The following is a 21,577-nucleotide window of genomic DNA, read 5'->3' as shown; positions in this document are numbered from 1 at the left end:
CGGAGTTTATTGGGCGTGATCCGATCGCGCCATTTAGCATCCCAAAGCGCAAAAACTTTTCGGCGGAGGACTGCTCGCAAATCAGTCTCTGGGAGGCCAATGTCCATAGATGGTTTACTGATGGCCTCTTTCGCCAGGCGGTCAACAGATTCATTGCCCGGGATACCGACATGACCGGGGGTCCACACAAAGACCACAGAGCGGCCGCAACGGGCAAGAGTATGCAGGGACTCCTGGATAGCCATCACCAGACGAGAACGAGGGAAACACTGGACGAGAGCTCGTAAACCGCTCAGGAAATCGCTACAGATCACGAAGGACTCACCTGAGCAGGAGCGGATATACTCTAGGGCACGAAAGATGGCGACCAGCTCAGCAGTGTAAACGCTGCAGCCAGCCGGCAATGAATGTTGTTCGGAATGGTCCCCTAGAGTAAGCGCATAACCGGCACGACCAGCAACCATCGAGTCGTCAGTGTACGCAATGCCAGAGCCCTGATACATTGCAAGGAGGGAAAGAAAGCGGTGGCGGCAGGCCTTCGGAGGGACTGAGTTCTTCAGGCCCTGTGCCAATTCCAGCTGAAGGCGAGGGCGAGGCACACACCATGGGGGTGTACGCAGAGGTGCCCTGAAAGGAGGCGGAAGACGTAAGGCCCCAAGCCCGGAGAGAAGCTCTCGGACGCGGACCGCGATCGTACTGCCAGAACTGGGTCGACGTTCTGGAAGATGGACGTGCGACTCTGGGAATAGTAGCCGATAGTTAGGATGCCCGGGCAAGCTGAAAATATGGGCAGCATAAGCGGCCAGCAAATGTTGGCGCCGTAACCGCAGTGGAGGGACACCTGCCTCCACAAGTACGCTGTCCATAGGGCTGGTACAGAAAGCACCAGTGGCAAGGCGTATCCCGCTGTGGAGGATTGGGTCCAGCACCTGCAACGCAGATGGGGATGCTGAGCCATAACCCAGGCTCCCATAATCCAGACGGGACTGGATTAACGACTGGTAGAGCCGTAACAGGCTAGATCATTCGGCGCCCCAGCGGGTGTGGCTCAAGCATCTCAGAGCATTTAGATGCCGCCAACACGCCTGTTTAAGCTGCCGAATATGAGGCAGCCAAGTCAGCTGGGCATAAAAACTACACCCAAAACCCTGTGGGTCTCCACCACAGCAAGGAGTTGGTCGGCAAGGTAAAGCCGTGGCTCAGGATGGACCGTTCGGCGCCGGCAGAAATGGATAACGCGGGTCTTGGCAGCCGAAAACTGAAAACCATGCGCTACAGCCCAAGACTGCGCCTTGCGGATAGCGCCCTGTAGCTGACGTTCAACAGCTGCAAAGCCAGTAGAGCTGTAGTAAAGGCAGAAGTCGTCAGCATACAGGGAAGCGGAGACAGAATTTCCCACCGCTGCAGCGAGCCCGTTTATTGCGATTAAAAACAGGCAGACACTGAGGACAGATCACTGTGGTACCCTGTTCTCCTGGACTCGGGAGGAACTATGAGAGGCCGCGACTTGCACGCGGAAGGTACGATATGACAGAAAATTTCGGATAAAGAGCGGCAGAGGGCCCCGAATACCCCATCCATGAAGTGTAGAAAGTATGTGATGACGCCATGTCGTATCGTACGCATTGCGCATGTCGAAAAAAGACACCGACCAGGTGCTGACGGCGGGCAAAGGCAGTACGGTTGGCCGACTCCAGACTCACCAGATTGTCGGTGGCGGCGCGGCCTTTACGGAATCCACCCTGAGACGGAGCCAGAAGGCCCCGAGACTCCAGTACCCAATTCAAGCGCCGGCGCATCATCAGTTCGAGAAGCTTGCAAAGAACGTTGGTGAGGCTAATGGGGCGGTAGCTGTCCACCTCCAAAGAGCTCTTGCCCGGTTTCAAAACGGGGATGACAATGCTTTCCCGCCATTGCGACGGAAACTCACCTTCGACCCAGAGACGGTTGTAAAGGTCGAGGAGGCGTCGCTTGCAGTCCACTGAAAGGTGTTTCAGCATCTGACAGTGAATGCGATCTGGCCCAGGAGCGGTATCAGGGCACGCGGCAAGGGCGCTGTGAAATTCCCACTCACTGAATGGAGCATTGTAGGATTCAGAATGGTGGGTGCGAAAAGAAAGGCTCCGACGTTCCATCCGCTCTTTAATGGAGTGGAAGGCCAGTGGGTAATTGGAAGAAGCGGAACTAAGAGCAAAATGCTCTGCCAAGCTGTTGGCAATTTCGTCGGAGTCTGTACAAACTGCTCCATTCAGTGAGAGCGCAGGGACGCTGACAGGGGTCCGATAGCCATAGAGGCGTCGGATCTTGGCCCAGACCTGCGATGGAGAGACATGGAGGCCAATGGTGGACACATACCGCTCCCAGCATTCCTGCTTGCTTTGGCGGATAAGGCGGCGGGCCCGCGCACGCAGCCGTTTGAAGGTGATGAGGTGTTCAATGCAGGGAAGTCGCTTGTGACGCTGTAGCGCCCGCCGGCGATCTTTAATCGCCTCAGCGATCTCAGGCGACCACGAAGGCACAGTCCGCCGCCGAGGGGACCCAGAAGAACTGGGAATGGCAGATTCTGCGGCAGTAACGATGCTGGTGGTGACTGAGTGAACCACCGCATCAATGTAGTCACTAGAGAGAGGCTCTATAGCGGCAATGGAGGAGAACTAGTCCCAGTCAGCCTTATTCATAGCCCATCTGCTGGGGCGCCCAGAAGAATGACGCCGTGGCAGTGACAGAAAGATTGGAAAATGGTCACTACCACACAGGTCGTCATGCACACTCCATTGGACAGACGGTAAGAGGCTAGCGCTACAGATTGAAAGGTCAATGGCGGAGTATGTGCCATGCGCCACACTGAAGTGTGTGGAGGCACCATCATTTAAAATCGAGAGATCGAGCTGCGCCAATAAATGCTCAACGGTGGCGCCTCGACCTGTTGCCCCTGACCCACCCCACAGAGGGTTATGGGCGTTAAAGTCGCCCAGTAACAAAAAAAGGTGGCGGCGATTGGGCTATCAGCGCAGCCAGGACATGCTGCGCGACATCACCATCCGGTGGAAGGTAAAGACTGCAGACAGTAACAGCCTGTGGCGTCCACACCCAAACAGCGACAGCCTCTAAAGCTGTATGTAGAGGGACAGACTCGCTGTGAAGAGAGTTAAGGACATATATGCAGACGCCACCAGACACCCTTTCATAAGCTGCCCAGTTCTTATAATAACCCCGATAGCCACAGAGGGCGGGGGTTCGCATTGCTGGAAACCAAGTTTCCTGAAGTGCAATGCAGAAGAAAGGGTGAAGGCTGATAAGTTGGCAGAGCTCAGCTAGATGGTGGAAGAAACCGCTGCAGTTCCACTGGAGGATGGTATTGTCCATGTCTGAGAAAGGCGTGATGGGACAGGGAAGGCAGATTACGCCGCTGGGTCACCTGCTGCCTCCAAATGATCACCTGTGCTAGTTCTTTCCATGGCGTCTGAGGGACCGGCGAGATCGAGGTCCTCAGCGGACGCCAGAATCTCCACCTTGTCCTCAGACGCAGTGCTTGTAGGAAGTGGTGGGATGGGTGCCACCGCAATGTCGTTAGCCTTGGGGACCTTCTTCTTCTTCTTCTTCTTCTTCTTCTTTCTCTCGCTGTGCCTTCGGTGGTTCAGGCTTGGAGGGCTTCACTGGGTCAGTCTCAGGGACGGACGACGACCATGAGGCCCTACGACCAGGGACTGGTGGTTGTTTCAGCCACTTACGGGTGTCCGCTTTTCCACTGGTCGGAACTTGCGAAGGTAGGTCCCCAAGGGACCCCTTCCTGGCGAGAGTAGCCGAAGAGGTCTTATTCTTCTCCGGCTGGGAAGGGGGAACTTATGTCCCCGATGGTTGTGGGGGTGTTGCTCCTGAAGAAGATGGAGCAGGAGCAACAGGGAGTGAAGTGCCCCCACAACCAAGGGGGCCGGTGGATTCTGACAGATCTTAGAGCCAACGATAAGTGACGATGGGAGAACCGTTGTTGCAGCAGCGGCGTAGGTCGACGTCATTGCCACAGGATGGATCCGCTCATACTTCCGTTTAGCCTCGGTGTAGGTCAGGCGGTCCAGGGTCTTATATTCCATTATCTTTCGTTCCTTCTGGAATATCCTACAGTCCAGCGAGCAGGGGGAATGGTGTTCTTCGCAGTTAACACAGTTGGGAGGCGGAGCACATGGAGTATTGGGATGCGAAGGACGTCCACAATCTCGACATGTGATGCCGGAAGTACAGCGAGATGACATGTGCCTGAACTTCCAGCATTTAAAACACCGCATCGGAGGAGGGATATATGGCTTCATATCACAGCGGTAAACCATCACCTTGACCTTTTCGGGTAAAACATCACCTTCGAAGGCCAAGATGAAGGCACCGGTGGCTACCTGATTATCCCCCGGACCCCGATATACGCGCCGGACGAAATAAACACCTCGTCGTTCTAGATTCATCGTCGGACTGCAGAAGAAGATCCCTGTGGAATATAATACCCTGGACCATGTTTAAACTCTTATGGGGAGTGATGGTGATGGAAACATCCCCCAACCTGTCGCAAGTGAGCAACCTCCGTGACTGGTCAGAGGATACTGTTTTGATGAGAACTGACCCAGAGCGCATTTTGGACAAGCCCTTCACCTCCCCGAACTTGTCCTCTAAATGTTCCACAAAAAACTGGGGCTTGGTCGACATAAATGATTCCCCATCTACTCGCGTACACACGAGGTACCGGGGTGAATAATCTCCACTGCCTTCTTTGGACAAACGTTCCTCCCATGGAGTGGCCAGGGAGGGAAATGATCTCTGATCAAATTTCTTTCCATTGAGGTTAGACCTCGATCGCTTAGAGACTGCTGGTGGAGGCCCACCAGCGAGAGATGATGTACCACGCTTCATTGCGGGTCATCCGCCCTGATGCCACCCATTCCGACCAGGGGCTCTCCCCACGGGCGCCACCCAGCCGCAGCAAAGACCACCTGGCAGGATGGCCTTTGCCGGGAGTCCCGATGCCCCAAAGGGATAGGCATCTACTACTCGGCATACGTGGGGAGGTAGCAGCTCAGGCCACAGCAGTGCGATCTCTGTGTAGTCAGGGGGCTACCACCAAGAGGGTACATGACGACCCCACCACAACAGACTGGCTACCGTGCTGGATGTCGGGTGTCGAAATATCTATGTACATCACGAGAGCAAAGATGGAAGTGCACAATGGAGGGAAGGGATGCTATCCGGAATACACTGCAGCGGATGTGGCCGGAAGCTCGATGTAAGTCCAACTCCATGAAAATATCAGGTGTGCCAGATCTTAGGTCAAGATGGATTTAAGATGCACCACGTAAGGTGTCATTCCCCAAATGGTAAGCACTAACGGAAAAATTTGGAAATAGAGTGGTCAAACCCCTCAGAGTACCATCACATTAAAGGCCGAAACAGTTGAGAGTCCTTTTAGTCGCCTCTTACGACAGGCAGGAATACCGCGCGTGTATTAGAGAGTAGGTTATATAGACAACAGAAAATTCTGATTATTACTGACCGGTCAGGTGGTCTGTATGGTTTAAAGTGACTTTTCGTCACCGATTAGAGTGCCAAACAGAACCCCTCTCTTTTAGCGGTAATTGTCTTGCCTAATAAGCTATTTAGTCCCGGAGAAACAATATTGAGAAGAACAGCTAGCCATAGCCTATAGTGACTCAAGTGTATCTTTCACCGTGTTCAGAGCTCTAAATTAGGTAGGAATTTTTACAACTGCTTCACCTAACGCCACAGAGAGAGACTGAGCCTTTCACCCGCCAAGTATTACCTCAGACGACGACAGTCTTCAGTTTACCAGAAATGCCAACAAAAACCATAAAATATCGGTCAAATTACAGCTTTCAACTCTAGCATTTTCGCCACTAGACAGGACGTAAGAGGCGGGTATAAAACCAAGTGCCAGCACGGCTCGCAGCAGCGTTACAACCATATGTTTCCATCAAACTGAACTGTCCGTTTGCGACTACATGCAGCTAACATCAGTGCTAAGCCGCAGTGCATACCACTTATACTGAAACTGCTTGAAGAGGAGTCACATCTCTAAGGACTATGAATCAATTGTGCCGTTTGCTCCTACGGGGAGTCTTGATTGCTTACACAGTGAATTCCGGACGTATTCTTATCCTGGGAGCAAGCTGGGCCGCTTTACACTGAGCTGACTGAAGTGGTGGGTTAGCACCAAGGCAGATGGTGGTGCAAGGGTAGCCGTCATTTTTAATTATGATTCACGTGGAAAGATTTTCTACGTCATGACCACTCAGCGGGGATTAACAGAATGAACGCGGAATGGTAGTTGGAGCTAGAAGCATAGGACTTCCCGTTCCAGAAATCGGTACTGAATTCAATATTCTGACATTCGAAGTGTCAAGAATGTGCGAGAATAGTAAATTCCAGAGATTACCTCTCACTTCTCAATGCAGTGGCCGAGAGCAGCGTCGTTTGCCGAGAGTTGTCATTGCTAACAGGCAAGTATCACTGCGAAAATAACTGTAGAAAACAATGTGGGACGCACGACAGACGTATTCGTGCGGTGAAGTGTGGTATTAATGGACGATGGCAGCAGACTACCGAGCGAGGTGACGCAGCGGTGGACGACGCAGTGGACGACGACGGTTCAAACCCGCGTCCGGCCATACTGATTTAGATTTTCAGTGATTTCCCTAAATCACTTCCAACAAATGACGGGCTGGTTCATTTGAAAGAGTACGGGCGACTTACTTCCTCATCGTTCCCTAATCCCCTCCCCCGACTCAACCAACCAACCAGCAGACCTACCGACGAGACCACCATTGCTAACAACACATCGCCTGCAGCGCCCATCATGGGCTCGTGACAATATCGGTTGGGCCCTACACGACTGGAGAAGCGTGGTGTGGTGAGCTAAGTCCCGATTTTAGTAAGAGCTGATGGTAGGTTTATAGCGTTGCACAGACCCACTAAGCCATGAATCTAAGTTGTCAACAAGCACTGTGGAAGCTGATGGCTTCATAATGGTGTGGGCTGAGTTTACATGGAATTGACTGGGTCTTCTTGTCCAACTCAACCGATCATTGACTAGAAATGGTTATGTTGGTTGCTTGGAGACCATCTTCAGCCATTCATGGACTCCAATTACGGATGAAAATGGGCAATGTCACTGGGTCACATTTGTTCGCGACTGGTTTGAAGAACAATGGATACGGGGACCCAGATCATCCGACATGAATTCCATAGGAAACTTAGGTCATAATCGACAAGTCAGTTCGTGCACAGAATCCTGCGCCTGCAATATTAGCGCAATTTTGGACGGCTATATAGAGACAGCATGACTCAATATTTGTGCAGTGGACTTCCAACCACTAGTTGAGTCCATGCCAAGTGGACTTGCTACAGTATGCGGAGCAAAAGGAGGTCCGATGAGATATTAGGAGGTATCCCATGACTCATCAACTCACTGTGTAAAGTATACAATGCACAAGTCTGTGGTGGCGAAAAATCTAAATGCTGTGAGAAAGGCAAAGTGGTTCCAGATTCGAAGTGTTAGGAAATGGATCTGCACTATTTTTGATTATTTGTTTGTGACAATGTTGTCCCGTGTGTGGAAGAGAGGAGGGGGTGGCGGTGACAGAGGGGCGACGGTGGCGGCGAAGGAAGGCATAAATTGCGTTATGTCTTAACGTGTATGTATTGCCTGGGAAGCTGGTTGTGTGTTCAGATCCCTTATTCGTCGAGAACGCTATTTTTGGAGGGGGAGGAATGACCATCTTGCATGTATAAGAATTCAGACTTCAGGGAGTTTCTCCTCACGCATTACTTGGTGAATGTCTGATTTCTTCGTTACCATTATACTTCGTGACTAAACTGTACTCCTGCAACTTTTTTTCTGCACCAGTGTGTACAGAGTTGGGTAATGAGACGAGGGTTTCTCGGTGCCTCACATTGAAGGGATACGAAACTAGTGAGCCGCTGTCTAAAATTATCAAACGGATTGAAAATGCTGTTGCTCAGGAGCGGGAGCTAACTGGTAAGGATGTATCTCTTTGTTGACATGTAAGTAGTTTGAAGTCAGTGACTGATACATTGCCAAATACTGTAGTTGGCTGTGTTGGTAAACACGAGTGCAGACTCTGCAAGCGGGGGTTAACAGTGTCTTTGAAAATAACTGCTAGACGTGGAGAAGGGATACCACAGTTCAAGAGTAGTGACTGGCGTATTGTGACGAGCCAGTTGCTCGGCCACCATTGACCAAGGGAGGAAAACGGAGAAAACCCGATGCTTCCTGCTGCACTGAATCATATGTCTTTCTTTTCTTATATGTAAACTTATATATAAACTGAATGAGCAACGAACTAAAGATACCGCCAAAAATAATTAAAGAGTTCTTTCGTGGCAAGGATAATCTGTTTGAAACAAAGCAAGAAATATGTTCAATTTATTAATTCATGCGTCTTAGCCCTTTTGTTTCGGGAAGTGGTAGCGTACGGACGTATGCTTGGGTCCGTCGTACTAGCATTGTTAAAAAAGTGTGTTTTAACCGTTCACGTAAAGTATTGTAATAAGTTATTAGAAAAGGAATACTTATTCGCACTGTTTTAAGTTCAATTCTTAACTGCTCATCACTTCACTCGCCGCCGATATCCTGTATCAAGAGGTTCGGTGCACACAAGAGTAATTAACGCCATATCTGGAGGAGCTTTCCTGCATCGACACTGTCACAAGACTAAACGCAATGGAATTAATGAGAAGGTAATGACTCATACCAGTTAAAGTTCACCGAAGATCGTGCATAGATTCATAAATTACCTTAAATTTCCTCAAATATTTTTTTCCAATCAGTTCTTCCAATTATTCAAACAATTATTGATCCATATGCACATCCCTATTCGCTGTCTGATGGCAGCGGGACTCCCCGTACACAGAGTTGCGGCGCTGCACGCCCACATTGCCTATGCACGTCAACGTGCCGGCGGCGCTGTGTATTCAGACTGGTCCTTCAAGGCCGCACGGCGTACAACTAAGTAACTTGAAGTACATCTTACCTTCATTGGCACTTGTTAACAGGTGGTCATTACGGGGACCATAACAAAGCGTCTAGTGTTTGCGAAAATGCCATAATACCGCTCAGATGAACGTGTGATCTGAAATTGAACTATTATTATAATGTACATCTATTGATTTTGCTTCCTTAGCTGAATGTCCTAAATTTCTGAGATATGAGTAATTATACACTACTAGCCATTAAAATTGCTACATCACGAAGATGACATCCTACAGACGCGAAATTTAACCGACAGGAAGAAGATGCTGTGATATGCAGATGATTAGCTTTGCAAAGCATTCACACAAGGTTGGTGCCGGTGGCGTTACCTACAACGTACTGCGATGAGGAAAGTTTCCAATCGATTTCTCACACACAAACTGCAACTGACGGGCGCTGCCTGGTGAAACGTTGTTGTGATGCCTCGTGTAAGGAGGAGAAATGCATACCACCACGTTGTCGACTTTGATAAAGGTCGGATTGTAGCCTATCACGATTGCGGTTTATCGTATCGCGACATTGCTGCTCGCGTCGGTCGAGATCCAATGACTGTTAGCAGAATATGGAATCGGTGGTTCAGGAGGGTAATACGGAACGCTGTGCTGGATCCCAACGGCCTCGTATCACTAGCAGTCGAGATGACAGGCATCTTATCCACATGGCTGTAACGGATCGTACAGCCACGTCTCGACCCCTGAGTCAACTGATGGGGGACGTTTGCAAGACGACAACCATCTACACAAACAGTTCGACGATGTTTGCAGCAGTGTGGACTATCAGCTAGGTGACCATGGCCGTGGTTACCCTTGACGCTGCATCACAGACAGGAGCGCCTGCGATGGTGTACTCAGCGACGATCCTGGGTGCACGAACAACAAAACGTCATTTTTTCGGATAATTCAGGTTCTGTTTACAGCATCATGATAGTCGCATCCGTGTTTGGCGACATCGCAGTGAACGCACATTGGAAGCGTGTATTCGTCATCGCCGTACTGGCGTATCACCCGGCATGATGGTATGGGGTGCCATTGGTTACACGTCTCTCACCTCTTGTTCGCATTAACTGCGCTTTGAACAGTGGACGTTATATTTCAGATGTGTTATGACCTGTGGCTCTACCCTTGATTCGATCCCTGCGACACCCTACATTTCAGCAAGATATTGCACGACCGCATGTTGCCGGTCCTGTACGGGCCTTTCTGGATACAGAAAATGTTCGACTGCTGCTCTGGCCAGCACATTCTCCAGATCTCTCACTAACTGAAAATGTCTGGTCAATGGTGGCCGAGCATCCGGCTCGTCACAATACGCCAGTCACTACTCTTGAACTGTGGTATCGTGTTGAAGCTGCATGGGCAGCTGTACCTGTACACGCCATCCAAGCTCTGTTTGACTCAATGCCCAGGCGTATCAAGGCCGTTATTACGGCCAGAGGTGGTTGTTCTGGGTACTGATTTCTCATGATCTATGGACCCAAATTGCGTGAAAATGTAATCACATGTCAGTTCTAGCATATTATATTTGTCCAATGAATACCCCTTTATCATCTGCGTTTCTTCTTGGTGTAGCAACTTTAATGTCCAGTAGTGTACATATGAGTCCACCATTTCTAAAATTCTCTCAGACCAAGATGTGTGCAAGCTGTGTTGAAGTATGAACCTGCGCCGCCTTTGAGAGGACTTCGTATCAGGAGGTATTATCTCGTCTTCTCTACTTGCCTCCTCCCCCTTCTCTCCCCAGAAAATAGGCCGCCTCCTCTCCGTGCCCCGTATCTGTTTCACTGAACGAAGAAATTTTCCAATTGATTTCATGAACTAAACAGGGCGTAATTTTAGCTCTTAAATGAAAGAAAAATGGGGGAAGAACGTCATGATTACCGCCAAGAGATGCTAATAAAATTTCATTAACATCCATTTCCGGTCTAGAGATGAGTATCAGCTGCACAAAACTTTTGCATCTGATGGTGGGCTGTGGACCTGAAGTGGTTAAATACAGAAATTTTATCATCTGCTCTTGGCGGTAATAATGGTGATCTTCAAATATTTACAAGATGTAGGGCACCACCTAAAACTTGGGAAAGCATATAAAAGAAGGATTAAGGCTTAAAGTCTTGACAGTGACACGATTTTGAAACCTGTCCTTTCGCGATGATGATCATTGGTTTGTGGGACGCTCAACTGCGCGGTCATCAGAGCCCGTGAAAAGGCCCAATTTTTACGCAGCCCTATTTTTACATAATCCGACAACGAATGATAAAATGATGAGGACAACACAAACACCCAGTCCCTGGGCACAGAAAATCCCAACCCGGCCGGGAATCTAAGGCAACGCTAGCCGCTACACCACTAGCTGCGGACGTCCTTCCGTGATAAAAGTAAAATCTGCAAGTAGGAGTTATTGACGCGAGTCCATGAAGCAAAATACGAGTATATGCATCCATTAGAAAGATTATTTTTGCTAAAGGATAATTAGTTTCCCTGTTTTACTTTATTCCTGCTTATGAAGTATGGACCATAATCAAGCCTCTGTAATAGAGTTGTCTGCAGAAATCAAACTTTGTATAGAAATAGTTGAACTTCCGTAGTCTGTGCTGTACAATGAAGTTTGTAACGGCTGAGGCTGAAGACGAGGGAGACAGTTGCATAAGCGCTCTGGAGCAACTGGTCAGCCAGCCAAGGTCGGTCATTTGGGCAGAGCTCGGCGTCCGTGGCGGAAGGGCCCTCGCGTCTGGCGCAGGTTTATTCCGCTGAAGCTACTGGACAGTCTGCTGCCTGTCAGTCCAACTTAACGGCTCTACTGTCTATCGTGTGCCAACACCTTATCTGTGCCTCGTGCGAAAGCGCAGCACTAAGCACCATTCTCTCCAATATACGTAAGAACCACGGAACTACTGTCGTGCGACATACTACATTGCCGATTTTATTTAGATTCACGCGTACAGTTTCAGATATTCTGTATGCAGTATTTTCGATCGTTTTAGGTGCTTGGCACATTTTGTTCCAATATAGCGGTCGCAGAATTTTTTTCGATTATCTCTACAATCGTTATTTTCTCCGCTTCATAGTGCCACGTCCGTATCACACGAATTCCGTTGGAAGGACTAAAAGCTGCTTCTTCCCTTTTTACACTAGATAGAGGGTGATAAATAGCGCCGCAGTCACAAAGCGTAATCTCATTTTCGCAGGACTTTTAGAGGTCCGCCTACGCTTTGCGTTGTTGCATTTTATCTACGATCCGATATGGGTGCTAAAGATAGTGCATGCACTGTGCCTTTTTTGCCACTCTAAGCCTGCACACGTACTACTTCACTTTTAATGCAACATGATTAGTTTATTGGACGTAAAACGCCGAAACACCCTAGAGCAACTTCTAATGCCACATTTTAAGACTTTTCGAGACTGCTGATGAGAATGACTTATCACGATACTCTATGTTGAAAATACTATTTCATCTTCATCATACTCACGTGAAAGAGATTTTCATGCAAGAACGAAGTGCGCGGTTACGTAACGTAATATTTGCACACGTTCAGCTGTGGATAACGCAAATTTCTACCGAACGAATATCGCTTGAACTATCTAAAATTGTAATGGAATGCTGAGTTCGTGGTATCCATATTTGGGTGAATTAATGAACCCTCCAACATAAAATATTTTACTAATTATATACCATAGAAAATTACGTTGAAAAACTCTTACGTCTCTAAAATAAAACTGTTTCTAGACAAGAATCAAAATATAAACTTTCTTTTAAAATTATCTTTACCGCCGCTATGAGTGTCACCAGTAACATCTCAGATACATACGTTATTCTTATTGCGTTTTGATGTTAATTTAGTGGAGTTTAATCTTATCCCTCTAACACTAAGGGGGACATTTTACTAAAAAGAAAGTCTTAATTTACAGACTATGCACTAGTTAATTACCGTTATGTCTATCATGGTATGTCACAAAGTAGGTACAAAATGTCCTGTTGTACACCCTACACTGATAACAGACTGGCGGGAATCTCGAATGGGTACCAACTGCAGTCACAAACTTCGCTGGAGTCTAGTAGTGTAGGGTCAATATCATGCACAGGAAAGAAGTATACTGTGTCACACAGGTTGTAGTCAGCTGCCGAGTAAACATGTAGTTTAAAGCATTTACATTAACGTTTCATAAGTTTAGGAGATAGGTAGCGTTCCTAGTGCACATCCTGTTACCTTATCAGATCAAATAAGTGACGGGGTGCACGACACATTGTACTGCAAGTAGTAACGAATGTTTATTCGGCAGGGCGCACAACAGAAAGGCGTCGTTTAGTTTCGAGGGAAAGCAAGAGTCATTAGGAGACCGGGTATTCGTCGAACGTGCAAATGTAGCAAATTTTTCGTATCTGCAACTCTCATTTTCCGATGATATGACAGCACACGTAACAACAGCCGTGCGGTCCTTTGTCCTTGAAAGCTACAAGCAGATGCCAGTATATAATGCTTACCGTGGAGTTAAATTGTTGGGTGCTTCCAGTTATTGCTTTGGCAGTGGCGAAACCATGCTGAAATCAACTCGCTGGATTCAGTTACTAGAGTCTGGTGGTAGCAAGATCTACGAGTACTTGGCACTTCCTTACATCGAAAGATCAAAAGATAGATATCTCAACCTCACTCGTTGCTCGTGAGCCCTCCACAAATTGAATGCATAATTTGTACTCAACCTGTCAAGCAGAGAACGCCCGCTACATAATGAAAAATTTTCGCTAAAATTGGTCTGCATTTAGGACAGTAGTACTACTCATACATAGGGGCCGGTAAGTAAAATAAGGCGTAGTTTTAATCCTGTATTCATTTGTGCTATGGAGCAATACTCAAACTATAAATATCTATTTAAATTTTAGTTCAATGTATTCGAAATAGCGAATAAGCACCATCAGCAGTAGAATGAAATGACAATGAAAATTTATGCCGGACCGGGACTCGAACCCGGATATCATTGTAGCGAGCAATCGCCTTACCATTTGGTTATCCGTGCAAGACTCACGGCCAGACCCAAACTTCCATGTCGTCAACCATCCGTCTACGACCTATACTCTTAACCCAGTGTGTGTATTTCCGTTCAGGTCAGACGTTTTACTTTAAGGTCGTTTTCCCGGTATCGGCAGAAAAATATGATATTGCAGATTCTGATTACGATGCAAAGTTCCTTTGGACATGCGTGCATGCATGTGCAAAGGAACTTTGCATCGTAATCAGAACACAGGCACTGCAATATCGAACTTTAATTCGTTTACGTAAACCACGAGGCATACCGGTTTTTATCTCTAATTTACCTACTTGTGTCAGCAGTACAATGATCGTTTCGAATAACGGAAATTAAACACTGTAACAGAACAGCTCAAGCTGAGATTCTTAACTGCGGTTTCTAACCGTCTCTTCGCATTCAAATGATACACACATCAAAAAAGTTTTGCATCACCCGGTTCCCAGGACTACTGTAGACAGACGTTGACTGTGGATATTGTATCACAAACAGTCCCTTTGACTGTTCATAGATATCACTAAACCCGCCCAAAGATGTAAACAACCATGCATGAGCAGTGCCTATTAGACAGAGGGGGTCAGACAGCCGATCAGTTCCAGTCATTCTACAAGGAAGGAGGTACACAGCTCGTGTTGTCTGTGGTTCAACCCTGCCTAGACGTTCAATACTGCGGTTCGATCGCGTCCGCATTGTTATTTTGTGCCAGAAAGGTCTCTCAAAGCGATGTTCGGACATGGAGGAGGTACAGAGAGACAGAAACTGTCAATGACATTACTCGCTCAGGCCACCCAAGGGCTACTATTGCAGTAGATGACCGCCACCTACGGATTATGGCTCTGAGGAAACCAGACAGCAACGCCACTTTGTTGAATAATGCTTTTCGGGCAGCCACAGAACGTCGTGTTACGACGCAAACTGTGTGCAATAGGCTGCATGATGCGTAACTTCACTTCCGACGGCCATGGCGAGGTCCATTTTTGCAACCACGACACCATGCAGCGCGCTAGAGACGGGCCCAACAACATGCCGAATGGACCGCTCAGGATTGGCATCACGTTCTCTTCACCGATGAGTGTCGCACATGCCTTCAACCAACCAATCATCGGAGACGTGTTTGGAGGCAACCCGGTGAGGCTGAACGCCTTAGACACTGTCCAGCGAGTGCACCGAGGTGGAGGTTTCCTACTGTTATGCGGTGGCATTATGTGGGGCCGACGTACGCCGTTGGCGTTCATCGAAGGGACCGTACCGGCTGTACGATACGTGAATACCATCCTCCTACCGATAGAGCAACCATATCGGCAGCATATTGGCGGACCATTTATTTGTCTTCACGGAAGACATTTCGCGCCCCCCATCGTGCACATCTCGTGAATGATTTCGTTCAGGATAACGACATCGCTCGACTAGAGTAGCCAGCATGTTCTCCAGATATGAACCCTATCGAGCATACCTGGGATATATTGCAAAGGGCTGTTTGTGGACGACGTGACGCACCAACCTCTGAGGGATCTACGCCGAATCGCTATTGATGAGTGGGACAATCTGGACCAACATTGCCTTGATGAACTTATTGATAGTATACAGTATACGAATACAGGCACGCATCAATGCAAGAGGACGTGCTACTGGATATTAGAGGTACCGGTGTATACAGCAATCTGGACCACCACCACTGAAGGTCTCGCTGTATGGTGGTACAACATGCAATGTGTGGTTTTCATTAATAAAAAAAGGGGGCGGAAATGATGTTTATGTTGATCTCTATCCCAATTTTCTGTACAGGTTCCTGAAATCTCGGAACCGAGATGATGCAAATGCTTTTTATGTATGAATAATAATTAACAAGGAAATCTGGTATCTATACGAAGGTTAGGTCATTATCATTTCCATCTGCAGAGATTTACTGCAGGAACAGCTGTGGTAAAAATACAGAAAAGAAACACCACCTCCACGACAAGGTCATTAGAGATGGAGCACTAGCTATGCTCGATAAAGGTGGATACAGAATGACATGGCAGTGTAAGAACCAGCCCAACTTTCTCCAACAGTGATTTAGCTAACCTGAAATGTGTGTTTTTATCGGTAATAACTCCGTATCTACCGAATACTAATCCGATGTCTTAATCGCCCATCTACCTCTGTCGGTAAGACTGTCCCGAGTACGACTTGTGAGCTACTCGCATCAATGTGTCAACCATTCTTACATTAGTAAAATCTAAATCTACCTGTTTAATGTTTGTATACTGTAATTACAGGTCGTTCAGACATTTCACAACTTTCTCGACGCCCTAAGCGTCGGAATTATTTATTAACGGACGAGGAAAAACAGTACGCACCCAGCTAAACCAGACGTTGTCATGTCTGGATATTAAACCTTGGAAGCATCTTTACGGGACGCACCGGGCCAACGCCCTCAGGGTCAGTAAGCTGACACGAAGTATGCGGCAGAGCCTAACAGCGCGATTTCCAGCATCTGTACGAGGTTTACGTCGTCGTGAGCCTTCGCTTGTGTCTTCACTAACGATTCCTGTGGTGGACAAACCCATACAACGGAGAATTAAGTTTTAATTTTCCGTTATATGTTACTTCTAAGCATAACAGGTTTCAAATCTTCGAAATTTTAGTTGTTTGCCAAACCTGAAGGCAAGTATAAATCAGTTACTCAGCTGTTTTGGAACAGACTTTGTAAGAAACTATGTTGCGTCCACCACGCATGTCACCCGGACTATCATTTAAGTAACGCTGGTGCATTTTGCAACGAGACGTGATGAACCCAGGAGATTTTTACTCCACATTACGGTACTATTACATTACTATTATAACATTAGCTTCAGGTTGCAAAAAAAACGGAAAGCTTGTCACCGCATGAATTCTACACACATTTTGAATTTATAATTACGTTAATTGTATCCGGATCGCAGACGATGTATAACGTGGAGAAAAAACCGAAACTTAGTTTCGAAATGGCAGTTCTAGTTTTTACGGCTGATGAAAACTGTCATATAATAGCATAAATGAAACTTCTGCTTTCTGGGTAGGTTGCCAAGAGCGACACTTTGGTTATGCAACAAGCCTTCAACAGGTTGCCATGACAAGTCTTATGGACACTAATTTTACCAGCTAAGAAATAAATTTGCAAAGAACAGAAGAAAATAGTTAAGTGTCACAGGTTTTATTCTCTACCGTCTACCTATGTATTTTAAATTTCGCGGTACACGTTATCCAGTAACGGTTTTCAGAGTGATTAATCCCGAATTATAATAGTTTGGGACAAAAATTTTGTTAACTTGTAGTGGTATGGCTATATACAGGAGGGGACTCCTCACTCGTCTGCTCAGTAAGTATTCTGAGCAACCGTCAACAACACAGTGCAAAGCTGCCTGAAGTAATGTTAGACCTCAAAATCTCAACACACACTTGAGCTGCAAAACGCCAGAACACACATTCATCTTTTTTAAGAAAACTCTTAGGAAAAATTTCGTTATTCTGTTAAGCCCAGTTACGTAGAAAATAGAATGTGGGCCTGAGCTTTTCATTCTCTGTTGCAGTTTTGAAGTTCACTGTTTACCTCCGTTTTCGATGGCTAAATTACTAATTCCGTGGAATTTTTATTCCGCTTAAGTGAAAAAGACAAGCAGTTTCCGTAGTGTTGTCTACCGAGCCGTATTTAATGGGGAAGAGGAATCCAAGAAACTGCAAGATACAATTTGCGTTTAGTACGATGTGAATATTTTTCTCTGACTGCTTGGTTAAACATCGAAGCAGTCAGAGAAAAATGATACAACAACAGTACTGAGCAGCAACTCTAAACGGCGTAGCACAGTTTTAAGGTTCCGTGAGGCACTTAAAACACCGTAATTGAGAAATCCACTTGTTTGTGATCTGTTCGATTCAATGTAAGGAAAGGTTGGGAACCACATTTTCGAGAGATTCTAGTGGACTTAAGGGTCGAACAATACAAAAGAATGTTCCAAACAGAAAACAACGACAATTCTTTACCCTCCCTCCTACATCCTTTTGTCGGATACCCAGAAAGCCTGGCGCACTGAGTGATAATCAGAGCCAGCCACATGTAGCCCCGAGACATACTCTGCAGACTGAGATGGTGGAGCACCTCAAATTGGAGACAAAGATACGTATTCTAATCATTGTGACGACGGTGAATTGCAAAGCACACATTCCACTGTGCAGCGGCTGCTGGTGCACGGACGGTACCTGGCGTGGTGGAGGTGCGCGGCGTGCGCGGGGTGCCCGGCACCTCGAGGTCTTGGTCGCCCTCGCCGGGCTCCGACCAGGACACGGAGCGCAGGTGGGGCGGCGGCGCGCCGCGCTTGCCGGCCACGGCGGACGCCTCCGCCGGCGTCGCGGCGCCGTTCATCGCCTGCGCGTCCACTGCCGGGGCTGCTGCCGTGCTCGCCATTGTGTCTGCTCGCCGGTCATACACTGGGCTCGCCGCGTCCGCGGCGGCGCGCTTATAAAGCCTGCCAGTGACGTCGCGGCTGACGCAATCGATACGTGCCGCCCGCGCCGCGCCGGCCCAATGGCGGGCCACGCCATTCATCGCAGGTGCAGGTGAGCACCGCGCACCTCACATTCCGTTCTCCCCAGAGCACTGTCCGCTGTGGGTAATGAGCGCACCATCGCGGGTTAGCGACTATCCTCCTTTCCGTCTTACGGTCGGCGTGGCGCGGTACTTTACCTACAGCACGTGCCGAGATTTGTCACTTCCGCAACGCGGATTGACTCTCCGATAAAGTGCCACGCATTATAACTCCAATATCCTTACAAAATGCTTGCTCGACTGTCCCTTGGGTATTGTTCATAAGTCTCGGACCATTATGAAGTAGCGAGAGAGACACACACAGAGAGAGAGAGAGAGAGAGAGAGAGAGAGATTCAACAATGAGCAGCACATACCATCGCCGGATCAAATATTCGGCGCTGGAACAACGGAGATGCTCAAAAGCGTCCAATAGCACAAGCTACAAGAGACGTTATGTCCCACAGAATTGTTTACCGATGAAATTTCAAAAACTTATGCTCCACGAACAGAGTGAGAACTTGAGACGTGAAACCTCCACGATTTTCAAATGTAATTTAAAATAACAGACATACTTGCCATTTGAGGAGTCATTTCTGTGTGGCTTTTCTTCTAAATGGTTTGTTCTGTTAAAGGTGCGAAATAATTACCAGCAATCACTACTTCCAGTGCTGTTGCGGTATCCAGGAACGAAATAACCCACTTCTATCAAAAAGAAATTTCCGGCAGGAACTTCAAAGGGAGCTACCAGACCTTAAGACGATTAATGCTTGTTTTGTTATGGTTTTAGGGCGCAAAACTGCTACGGTCATTAGCGCCCGGTCTATGACTTAGGAAAAGGTAAAAAAAAACGAAACTGGAAACCAGCAGCAATGGGAGCGAAACTCAAAAAAGTGGGGAAACTAAAAACAGAAGGAATACTTAAAAAACCACTATGGAAGGGGGGTTGTTTGTCCCCAAAAAGACCTTCAAATGACTGACGTCATCTCACTGGCACTAATAAACTCGAGAACGCGATCGGCTGAGCGCGTGTCAACTGCTAAAATGGAAGCGACAGCTGTAGACGGGCGCGTAACAGAGTAAAATAGGGGCACTCGAGTAAAAGGTGTCTCACCGTCCACAGTTGAGAGCAGTGGGGACAGAGTGGGGGAGGATCGCCACTTAAAAGATGTCGATGGCTAAAAAGACAGTGCCCTATCCGGAGTTTAGTTAAAATTACCTCCTCCCGACGACGAGATCGGAAGGAAGAGGTCCAAGCACAGGGAAGAGCTTTCACGTCCCGCAATTTATTATTGGGAAGTGTCGACCAATGTGCGTGCCATAGAAGAGCAACACGACGACATAAAACACTCCGTAGATCGGCGAAGGGAATCATGCGAAGAGCAGGCTGAAGAAGAGAGACTGCAGACTTGGCCGCTATATCGGCCGCCTTATTTCCACAGATCCAACATGTCGTGGGATCCAGAGGAACGCCACAGGAACACCCCCCAAGTGGAGCAAGTGGAGGCAGTCCTGAATCCGGTGGACCAGAGGGTGGGCAGGGTAGAGAGCTTGGAGACTGAGGAGAGATCTGAGCGAATCTGAGCATATAACATACTGTATCCGCTGATGGCGACGGATGTATTTGACAGCCTAGAGAAGATTAATGCTTGATACGAGAAGTCACTGTCCGTTGGGGACAGACAGGTTCTGGCACAGAACTCACTTCTGATGAAATGGTAGAGGGAATCAAACCTTCCAAAAAAGCCTGTCAAAGTCATTTCGCCGAGCGTCACGAGAGCTAAACATTCGTCGCTCAACAGTTCACGGGATGCTACTGAACGATTTCGCTTGCACTCTTACGTAGTTCAAATTATGAAGGGATTGAATTTGTACGACTTGCAGCGTCGCCACGAATTTGTTACCCAAATGTTGGACTGTATCGGGCAAAACCTTATCTAGAAAATTTATTCGCTGACGAAGAAATCTTCCACACGTCGGGAGGTTAATTGGCACAACATTCATGTATGAGGTTCGCAAAAAAATTTAAAAAAAAACACCGCAGTTTTCGGTACTATGGCAGACAGCGAAACTGGGAATATGTGGTGCGTGCTACTGAAAGACAGCACATTTTGACCATTTTTATTCGTCGAACAAAGAGATGAACCGTTTGTCTAGACATTCTTGAGCAATTTGCTGTCCATATTCTTCACCTGCAGCCGCATGTGATCTTCCAGCAGAATGCTGCACCACTGCACTGATATTTGCAGGTTCATGACTTCCTGCATCGAAATTTTTCACAGCGGTGGAGAGACCACGATGGACCAACTAAGTGCCACCGCAATCTCAGGACGTAACCCCCTTTGAATATCTTCATGTATGATTATGTGAAAGACGTATGCCTCGCTTGCACGTGATCTGTATCTCATGAGAAGAACTGCGGATACAGTAGCCTCCATCATCTCAAACATGCTTTTAAGCAAATAGTTAGAGACAATATTATGCGCTACGGAAGCAGCTCATGGAGAACAGAGTTAATTTTCTGTATAGAACTTCCTGAGTCACTTAGCATGATGCAATTTTTTTTATTTTTTTTTACATGTGTTGACGGTGGAATGAGAACTGCTACCTCACTTTTCAGCGAGTATAATCGCCTTTTCTATCCTCCGATGGGACTTGCTGCCGGCTCCCATTTCTCTGCTGCAGCAGGGCACGTCACTCATGTAACAAGAACTTTATGAGTCAGTAAAATGTTGATGGATTACTCATGTGAAATTTAAGTGAAGTAAAACTAATTTTCCATCTCAGACAGGATTTTATCTGCACAGAAATTTTGTATGTGCTTGATTACTAGGACTTGGCGTTCCCAGAACACTTAACGGAGACGCTTTACAGCATATTTCTCTGTGCTATATCACTTTATGAACTATGTTTCCGCCTCACGCCGGGTTTTGAGTGTTGTACATGGGCAAGTAGGACAACTTTGAAC

General features: G+C 47.4%; 1 protein-coding gene across 2 annotated transcripts in view; it reads right to left on the bottom strand.

Moving 5' to 3' along the window:
- Positions 1 to 21,577, bottom strand: part of LOC126259897 (GTP cyclohydrolase 1) — a 519,264-nt gene that overhangs the window by 82,322 nt on the left and 415,365 nt on the right. Inside the window, exon 1 of one of the 2 annotated variants that reach the window (XM_049956977.1) lies at positions 18,286 to 18,459. The exons of the other annotated variant lie outside the window; for it this stretch is intronic. Within the exon in view, the coding sequence (XP_049812934.1) occupies positions 18,286 to 18,448 (163 nt within the window). The 5' untranslated portion in view covers positions 18,449 to 18,459. Of the gene's footprint in view, positions 1 to 18,285; positions 18,460 to 21,577 lie in introns of those variants that run through there. 2 annotated transcript variants of the gene reach the window in all.

The sequence above is a fragment of the Schistocerca nitens genome, chromosome 5 (genome assembly GCF_023898315.1).
Source record: "Schistocerca nitens isolate TAMUIC-IGC-003100 chromosome 5, iqSchNite1.1, whole genome shotgun sequence".
NCBI classification, from domain to species: Eukaryota; Metazoa; Arthropoda; class Insecta; order Orthoptera; family Acrididae; genus Schistocerca; species Schistocerca nitens.
This window is presented reverse-complemented; position numbering and strand designations above follow the sequence as displayed.